Below are 10199 nucleotides of genomic sequence, written 5' to 3' on the forward strand. Positions count from 1 at the left end.
AGTCAAAATTGCTCATTTCTCCAGAGCCAAAACATCTGGTATGTTGTTTTGTCTGACAAACAAAGATTTTATGATGAATATTGAATTTAAAATCAAAGTATCAAGTAACAAATTGTGTTGCTAAAGAAGCTGGAACCAACAAATGTTTTATAGTTTTGCTTGATAAATGAGTACTGAAAATATATTAGCATTACAGACATTAAGGGGAGCTACTAAAACCATGCTCGCATTTAAAGTATACATATGTACTGAATATATAGTCAACAATCAATATAAATAAATGTTTTCAGCACAGGTTAAGTCCTCACGAAGGCTGTTAGAATGACTGGAAGAATAAAAACTCAAAGAAGCTTCACCAGATTTTGATTCACTCCCAGTGACCTGAGAGGTCTTTGTGACTCAAACCATTTGAACATTTCTTACAGTCACATGTAGGCCGACCTGTAGAGCTTTCATTGCTTCTTAAAGACAAGAGAATAACCTTAAACTCTGTTTTAGTGCAGACAAGAAGGTGAGACAGTGATCTGATAGCATACACTTTTCTTTTTTCTTTTTTTTTCTAGTGTTACAGTTTTGCCCCGCCTCTGAAAAGTGCTACCAAATAAAAAGGTTGAACGTCAGTGACAGAATCAAGTCGGGAAAGCCCCTTACTGGAAACAAGGTCCCCGGAAGTGGAGATGTGTCAAGCTATACAGAATGCTACCGGAAGTTAGGGAGATTTTATCTACAAAACAATAATGTAGAAAGTGACAATCAATACGCAGCGTCAACGTGCAGTGATGGAGATTAATGAAATACTGAAGTACAGTAATTAGGCCCCAATACTTGGCACTACATTTCTGAGAGATAAAGATGACACAAAGATGCTAATTCTAATTTACATACAAACATTTAATCAGTTTATTTAATATTATGCATCTCCACAGATCAAATTACTTTACATTACCAGCTACAACATTAAAAGGTTGCTTATGCATTTATCAGTAATAATAATTCAATTATATGATTACATTATTATAGTATGCTATGCTATGAAATAACACTGACATTTTGTGCCAATTTTAAGTTTTTAATTATAGAATGTAAACTAATATTCTACAATTAAAAACTTTAAATAACAGCATGGGCATTTTATATGCTGATTTCAGTATTTTTAGTGTCCAGATATTTAAATATAACCATTAATATTGTACTCCTGGAGTGTGGAGAAGGCACTGAAGCAGGACTTGGCCATTCATGTTGGGAAATTTATTATATAAATTAAAATATTATAATTGAACAGTTAAAGTCAAAGTTCTAAGTAAGTGTTCCTTGAATCCTAACTGCAGACCTGATCATGAATACTTACTTTCGATACTAACAGTACATTTTGCTGATAACACTTTACTTTAACTTGATACAGATCTGAAAGCAAAATTTTTACATTGTGTTATAAGGTCCTCTTTAACTTTAGTCACTGACCTGGATGCTTTTTCCATGAAGGGCAAACAAATACATACTAAAAAGAGTGTACAGTGATGTCTACTGTCTCCTGGTGGGTCTCACCAGTGAACACTGTACTACATTTCTAAGAACAAAGCACTTGAAACATGCAGTGGATCTTTGAAAATGGATTGATGGCTAAATTAACTTTCCTATAGGAGACATCTTTCACCCTTTATTGGGCAACATTTACTGCGGGCAATGCAGGCTGTATGGGTCGTGCCATCAAATGCAACCATTGTGGGAAGGCGTGAATCAGAAATCAGAGAGCTTTATTGCCAAGTAGTATTTTGTCTAGCACCTAATCTACGGTGATTAGTTGCTAGACAAAGAGTAAACATACAGTTGACATAAATAGATATAGTAGATATAAATATGGAATAAACTGAAGCAAGTCATAAATTAATAATCAGGCTTTGGGAAAAAACAAACAAACAATTTGGCAGTTATTTACACGTGCATTACTCCTGATTTGTGTTGTCCAAACACATTACAGGGGGGAGTGGATTTGTATAAATATATAAATATAAAATGGACAAAATTGGAATGTGTATATTTATACAGGTACCTGTCTAATGTACATGAGAGTATGTGTTGGGAGATGTTATTGTTAGTTGTGTGTTGTTTTTGCGAAGCTGTAGAACGGTCAGAGAGTCCAAGACAAATTTCCATTAAGGAAACAATAAAGTATATTTTTATTATTAGCTTATCTTTATTGCTGTAAAACAGGACATTTAAATTACTTATTTATTGCCCTGTTTTTATAAATATTAATCTTGCACAGACCCCATGATGACAAAACAATGCATCACAGTGTTTTGCCCGGCGGCCAATACGACGTTTTATTTTGAAATACCTAACCGGAAGTCATGTGTTTTATTGTGGCTAGCTTAACGCGTGTTAACGCTACTTCTGCTCCAACAAGCTCATTACCTCGACGCCATCTCGGGATAAAGGATTATCTCTCGACTTATTTAGCATCAGAAGTAATTAAAACTAATTAGACAACAAAATAACGCTATAGTCGTTAAGTAATTACTTCTGCGTGAGAGACGTTTGGATAATAAAGTGTAATATCCACTCGCGAAGAAGAAGCTTAGCTTGCTGTTAGCTTGCGACGTCGTTAGCTAACGTTAGGTTAAGCCAACTTAGCTGCAGGGGAATTTCACAGCTTGTTTATGTTTTCGCCAACTCAGAGAAATGTTAGACGGCTCTCCGGCTCACAGCGATGAGGCCAACATCGGCAACGTCGAAAACAACAACCCGAAATCTTTGATTTCCAGCAGCGATGGGTTGAACACGGGCAACAAAACGAGGCAGGCGCTGCTGAAGAAAGGAGGCAGGAAGCTGCGGTCAGCAGCGCCGATGCATCACCAGAAACCCCCGAGAAACTGCCCCAACATCCGCCTTTCAGACCTCAACAACAACAACAGCAGCACTCTGACGGCTCCGTCGGCAAACAGAGCTGCAGCTCAGCCCGGCACCGACACACAGGCCGCCCTGACCCTCCATCAGCTCAAACAGGGAGCCAAGAAAGAGGTATCTTCGTGGTTTGTTGTTGTTTATCAGCTGCAAACTGTGTTTACCGCACAGTATCATCCAGTGAGATAAAGAAAAGGCAGTTTGAACCTAATATGACATCCAGTATTTGTTCTTGATCAGTAAAAACAGCTCATTTATTACCAGAAATCACTTGATGTCCTCTCCTGAAAGCCTGGTAATCTTCTTTATATATGTTACACACATTCTTAATCTATAGTTTCATTAGTCAATCAACAGAAAATTTAGGTGGCAGCTGTTGTGGTGAGTTAGTTAACCGTGATTGTATTTTTTTTTTTAAGCAAAAGTGCCACAACTTGAGCTCTCAAATGTGAATATTTGGTGGTTTTGGTAGTTTTTTTATGATAATGCATGAGTATTTGTGAGTTTTGGGATTGTTTGTGGGGCAAAACAAGACATTGGAAGACATCAACTTGGTCTCTGTGTAAAAACTACAGTGCTCATGTTTCACTGTTTAATGACCAAACTATTATTCTGTTAAAAATAAGAGTCATTTGCAGCCCTGTTCACATCAATATCAGCATATTTTTTTTAAGCTATGACCTCATACAGCCGCACAAAAAGATGATGCAGTCTGTTAAACAAATAAAAATGTTCATGTTTTCTTGTGGATTTAAGCGTGATTAAACACCATGTAGTGAGTGACGCAGTTGTGAAGAATCGAAAGTAGAAATGTGGTGTACTTCCTCTTTCTGCTGGCATCTTTATGTGGATTAACAGGTTAACAGCAACTGGTTATTTTAACAGTTAGTTTTGGGCATGCATTGGCTTCTCCTCTGCAAAACTTGTTTGGTAATTATAGAAAAAGACTCCTGGTTAACTTGATGTGAAAATAGAATATAATTCGGTGTGTTTGATGTTGATATTGTCAGTACAGGAGGTAAAAACAGAGGAAATGAGGTTTGATGTAATTGTGGTAAAATTTGAGGTTTGACCCAACTTAACGAGCTTCTAGACGTCCCAGTCACACCATCTCAACCTGTGTGTGGTGTCCTCTTTCTGCTGGCAAACCACAAACAAAAACAAACTATATAACGCATACACTTATCTTGTCCCAGTTGCAAAATATTTATTTATAAGCTGCAACATCATTTGTGTTTTCTGATCCGTTCTGCTTCACCAGTGTTTGTCAGATGTAATCAAATCTTTTTTTTCTTTTTTTTTTTTTTAATAATAATTAAATATAATAATTAATATGTTTAAAAAACATTGCAAAAAAAAATTACATCATCAGACTCCCCGAAGTGGCTTCACTGTAAAGACGGACCACCGCCCTCATGTTATGGATCAAATAAAATCTAGTTTGTAATCTGCATGATAGAAACAGAACTGTATAGTGCAGTTCATGAACCTGTAGGCTGTGAATGGTCATGGACATTTTTATTGTGGGTCCCTGAAACAGAATTGGAAAGTTTTTAAATCCTGTCCATAAAAATGTATTTGAACCCTGGGTATAGATTTCAGAGTTCTACCGCGTCCTGGAAAACCTGGAAAACAGTTGACCAATTTTCCAGTCATGGAAAACACATGGAAAGTCAGAGGAAAAGTAAAATTTCCTGGAAAATCTTGTTTTGTCCTGGAAAATTATTTTAACATATTGCGGCAGCGTTGTGAGCACACCCCCGAGTCATGCCACATGGTAGCACAGGTTGGAAAACATTAATTCAGGTGTAAACTCTGAATAATGTAAATTGTGACACCCTCCAAAGGTAAATATTCACACTGCTGGCTGATAACTGTGGTACACTATTCGGTTAATGGTCTTCAGGCAGCAGTGGTTAAAATTTCAAAAGCACTTGCCAAACATAGAACACAAAGGAAAACAAAGGCAATACTATAAATAAATTAAAAACACAAGAGAAAGAAAGTAAAAAGGGAAAAAGCAACAGTAAGACTTGTAAAGATCATCAGTTCTTCTTCTCACAGACTTTATTAAATAAAAAAAAATATATATATTTTATAATTACCCTCCCTTAAACATTGAACACCTGTGAGATTGCAAAGAAAAGTTAAGAAAATTAGGTTATTAATTTAATAATTAAATATGCAGAGTGCAAGGTTGTAATTATAACATCTATCCTGGACATCCTAATGTTTAAATGTTTTTTTATTAAAACAGTGTTTGTTAAAGTACGTGATATTTATTGTTTTTGGTTTTTACCGTGGTATCGAATTGACATGGAGAATCGTGGAATTTTACTAGTATCTGTATCGACTACTAAAATTCTGGTATCGTGATCCCTACAACTGAGCAACCTCCACTGATGAAGGCCATTAGTTTAAGCTGAAAGCTCTGATTAAAGCTTGTAAGTCGACCTTGAATGTTTTTCTTGTCAAACTACTATTTCCAAGGTGAAGTATGAACTTTCATGCTCAACATGAGGATGTTTATTTGTCCAGTAATAGAACAATTATATTTATGAGATAACTGGGTTAATAAGAGTTTGTTTCTGTTTCTCAGCTGCTGAAATCCAGAGGTGGCAGATTGGAACGAGGGGCCATGCAGCCGGGGGGCCAACCTCCCCGCAACCTGCCCAGACACGATCAGATCACCCAGAACGTGATGACACGGAGCCACAAGCCCAAACAGGGCCAGACCCCCGGCGCTTCTCACCCCTCAAAGAAAGATAACAGCAGCCCCAATAAGCCCTTTTCGCTCCACCAGCCTCCGCTCCGGGAGCAGAAAAAACCCCTCCACGCCTCCAACAATGTGAAGATCGTGAACACACCGCCTGCTGAAGCCGCGCCTGAATACCTCAAAGATGGCGAGAAGATCTACGCTGGAGCGAAGTTCAGTGAGCCGCCCTCACCGAGTGTCTTACCCAAACCGCCCAGCCACTGGGTCGGAGAAAACGAGCCTCAACAGAGCAACCAAAGCCGAGAGCAAATGAGCGTTCACTTAAAGTCGCTGCTGAAGGTTCAGGATAAATCATGATCGCAGGTTTGTGATTGGAACAATTGGAAACTTTGTGAGTTAAATTGAGTTTGGCCTTTAACACACTGCAATACAATGTAGGGAGTTTTTATTAACTGTAGTACAATTTCCCATAATTCAACATGCTGCCTGCATTTGTGAACATTTTTAGAGACTCTGTGTTGTTGCTGGATCTGACCGACCTGCTGTGCACGTCACCTCTCGCTGTCACCTTTTGTGATTAATGTTGTTGAGACGTTATTTTCAGGACGTGAACGTAAGTATGAAAAGGATGAGGTCGTCTCCAGCAGCAACACGGATCTGCGTCTCGTGTTTACATTATGTAAAGAGATGACGACACTTTCTTTGGACATTTTTGATAAGGCAGCCTTGTGTCGATTTTGACTTTTTAAAGAGCTTCTGTAAATGTACATAATGTAAACATATATTTGTGTATATTTTTCCTTATTGTTTTAACTGAGATTCTAGTTTTGTTACTGAGGTCACACACAAAAAAAAGTCCCCTGCGAACTTGAGGCACTTTGTTCCAGCTCAGTTCAGCGTGAGGTGCAGTGGATGAAAAAGAGACTCTTGCTGATTTGCACTGAAAACTAAAATCAGGAAGGGCGGGAAACCAAATTTTCATGTTCCAAAGCTTGACCAGCCACTTTGATAAATTCACTAGCCAGCTTAAAGCGCCGGAGAGGACTTCCAGATTCTGGCTGGTTACCTTTCAAAATGGCTCAGATAGCGGACAAGTCAAAAGCGGAATCCACCAGCTGGTGGCTGAAGTCCTTTCCCTTCCCTGAACACGGGTCCATTCGGTGAAAAGACGGGGACTGTGAGGCTGCTGAATCCTCAGCGAACTGAAGAGAGGACGACAATGTGAAAAGCCTCACACCCAGCTGCTGCAGGAAGCCAGTGTCCAGCATCCAGAGCGAGTGCTTCTTCTTTTTTTAACTCTATTGCACTGACTTCGAGTACGTTCACATTAAGCCGGTTAAATTTAAAACCGCACTTTTCACACTCCGTTTAAGCCGTTTGTCCACACTAAGCCGCTGTGTCTTAAGACAAAAAACGAAGTGCGCTTTGTGTTGCAGAAAACTGGCCTGCACAGTCACGGGGTGCGTGGCAGGAAAATTAAGGAGGTAATTTTCTTCAAACTTTCTCTGTGAAGCGATAACATACAACACAGGCGAACGCCAAAACAGCTTCCATTACTCACCTGTTTTTAGGTATAAGTATTTTGACGAATACCAGAAAAATAATCTGCAACTATTTTTTTTAAATTGTTGTTTAAGCACAAAAACAAACATTTGCTGATCCCATCTTCTAAAATGTGAGGATTTTCTGCTTTTTTTTTTCTGTTTTACCGTAAACATTTAGTTTGTCAGACAAACTGGCGTTTTATAGGATGATATAAAACGGTCCATTAATCAAAATAATGATTAGCTGTAGCCTTACTCATGATTGTAAAATAATGACTTGAACCAGAGCAGCTAGGGATTGACTGCTGCTTAACATGTTATGTTATCAATCATCATTATAAACTCTATCCATTATATGGCTGTAGAAACGGATAAACATATAGAGTAAGTGAGGACAAAGTAAATGGTGAGTTCTGCAGTATTAAAAGACAGTATAGGTGAAGACAGAGAGCAGGAGGGGACAGAAAGAGGTTTAAAGAGCTGAGACTCAGCAAAGTGTTAGTCCCGCTCCTCAGCAGGTGTTTGTTGTGATGAGAGTTTTATTGTTTGCAGAATGAAAAGAAGTTAAAGATGAAGAGATATTTTCCTGTTCAGTGTGGATGTTGAGCTTTACCAAAACAACATAGAAATAGTGAAGACGCACATTGTTTTTACACTTAAACTGCGTTTTAAAAGTTGTATGGCTTCATGTGGACGTAGTCTTGCTTTGTATGTTTATTTTTCTTTTTAGAGGGGACCTGTTTTCACACAACTTTAATTTTACTTTAAAGCATGTTAATGTATACCAAGAGTATGTGTTGAAATTGGCACGGATGATCTTGTGATTACAGTATTTGCTTTTTGTTTTTATTTTAATGGTTTCTGTGGATGCAGGCAGCTGCTGGATCTTGTTTCTTGACCTCTGTGACGTCACGTAAATGGAAAATTGTATTACTGTAGCAGAAACTGCCTGTTTTTTATTGCAGTGTTTGGAAATTATTTCATTCCAGTTTTGAGAATATGCTAAAAAGACACGACTCCATGCCGCAATTTGGGAAAGAATGTTCTTTTATGAAGCCTTTCATATCTAAATTAAAAATTATATTAAAATATTGGTTACCCCTATTATATGTTGTTTCTGTGTTCTTTACAAGCTAAGACAAGATACCATGTTACCAAGTTTGTTTGTCTTGTTACAGACACTTAACAAGATTCTATAAAATATGTCCTAAAAAGTTTTTTAAATAGGTTAACGGTGCAAAATCATAGTAAATTGTATTGCAAGTTGATGTAAAAACAGGAACCAAGGCTGCAGAGTTTTGGAGAAATCTCCCATAGAGATGTCTGCCATATACTCGGCCTGTGGTGCTCAAAACTCAACAGCAATGTCTGTTTTCAAAAATCATGACCCAGTTACTCAAGCTAATCTACAGTCCTTGATGTGAGCAGTTTCATGTAGGAACTATGGGTAGAAAGAAAATAGTTCATATGTTAAGAAAATAGGGTGGTGATGGCACAATGGATAAGACGCTTGCCTTTGATGTGAGAGACCCGGGTTAAATCCCCGCACTGTGACACATGCACCATTGTGTCCCTGAGCAAGACACTTAACCCCTCGTTGCTCCAGAGGCGTGCGACCACTGACATGTATAGCAATTGTAAGTCGCTTTGGATAAAAAGCATCAGATAAATAAGTTAATGTAAATGAAAATAGTGGAAGAAGTTTCTTTTTACATGTTTTGGTTTCTGAACGCAGCGGGGAAGAAATATGGGATGTTTGTCAATGAAAGTTTTAGGCTGCCGTCACTTATCTCTGCATCAAGTAATCAATAACTATATTTAATTTGAATGCTGTTAGAGTCAATATGTAAAATGAAGTTCATACTTATTCTACATATAAGATATAAATATAATACAAATGAAATGAAAAAGTGGCCTATTTTTGTAGAAGGAACAAAAAAAGACAAAATTGTTGCAAGGGCAGCAACTGTGCATTATTTAACAGTCAATAATAATTAATAAGGAACTGACAGCTCGAGAACCACTAATACACCATCTTGTCATCAACACTTTATACCAGTTGGTCATTGTGGTTTCAATATGTTATGTGTGTTATATATTATGTTATATAATATTAATCAAGCCTTCACAGGCCGCGTCCCGTGTCGTCATGGGCACTGTAGTCCTGCATCTGCACTAGAAGTGATCCCTACTCCAGTAGTGGTGCAGAGCAGTAAACAACTCGGCTCTTCGGTTTCTATGGGAATCAAAACAAGTGTGGTTGGCTGTCGTCTGGTTGTTGCTCACATTGCATCAGATGACATTTGTATAAAGTAAAACTTTTTTCAACTTTTCACTGTAGTGCTACAAGCAACACTGGATTATAAACCAAAACCTATGCCATAGGTGTCTATGACAGGACTCCTGTTCAGCCCTTCCATGAAACATGGATAAATACTAATACATAAATACTTGGATGATGACAATGACGATATATAAAACTGCTGCAGAGACTTCAATGCAGCACTAACCAAGTAGAAAAATGAATCTTTAGATCATAATCATTAGAAAATCTTAGTAAAACTGTGTGGGTCTTATAGCTTCCACTTGCTGAAAAGGAACCAATAGGTTCTTTAGAGGGTGCACTTTCAATTAGCTTCAGTTCATTTGTTGCATAGCCTTCTAAAGTAATTGTTTTCACATAAGTGCAGTTTGTTTATCTGTGGAGCAAATCCCCTTCTCATTTATCTCCACAGGATTGTTTACAGGCCGCTGTGACATCTGGTCTCTGACCACTTGTCTGTTGGTTTCTTCTAAGACAGCTGGTATTTATTATTGCTGATTGATTAGTTATCTACTCTCTGGTGTAAATGCATGTGGATGAGAGTGTTAACTAAATGGCTAAATTGCAGAGATTTAAATAAAGGGTTGAAGTGTCTATATTTATGATGCTGCTGCTGATATAATCGGCCGATATGAGCTAATTGTACTTAAATCGGCATTGGCGTTTATAACAGCCGATTATAAACTTTTAAAAAAGAACAGGAGATACAGAT

General features: G+C 37.8%; 1 protein-coding gene across 1 annotated transcript; it reads left to right on the top strand.

Moving 5' to 3' along the window:
* Nucleotides 1-2377: 2377 nt before the first annotated feature.
* On the top strand, nucleotides 2378-8268 carry pnrc1 (proline-rich nuclear receptor coactivator 1). Its single transcript, XM_046061086.1, has 2 exons — nucleotides 2378-3021; nucleotides 5504-8268. The coding sequence occupies exons 1-2, from the start codon at nucleotides 2683-2685 to the stop codon at nucleotides 5975-5977; spliced, it is 813 nt and encodes a 270-aa protein (XP_045917042.1). The 5' UTR covers nucleotides 2378-2682; the 3' UTR covers nucleotides 5978-8268.
* Nucleotides 8269-10199: the final 1931 nt, after the last annotated feature.

The sequence above is a fragment of the Micropterus dolomieu genome, linkage group LG10, assembly GCF_021292245.1.
Source record: "Micropterus dolomieu isolate WLL.071019.BEF.003 ecotype Adirondacks linkage group LG10, ASM2129224v1, whole genome shotgun sequence".
Taxonomy (NCBI): Eukaryota; Metazoa; Chordata; class Actinopteri; order Centrarchiformes; family Centrarchidae; genus Micropterus; species Micropterus dolomieu.

Excerpts from the sequence above, each read along its gene's own strand:
- pnrc1 (XM_046061086.1), top strand. The coding sequence starts at position 2,683 with ATGTTAGACGGCTCTCCGGCTCACAGCGATGAGGCCAACATCGGCAAC. Across the intron at positions 3,022-5,503 it reads AACAGGGAGCCAAGAAAGAG|CTGCTGAAATCCAGAGGTGG; the intron begins GTATCTTCGTGG and ends TCTGTTTCTCAG.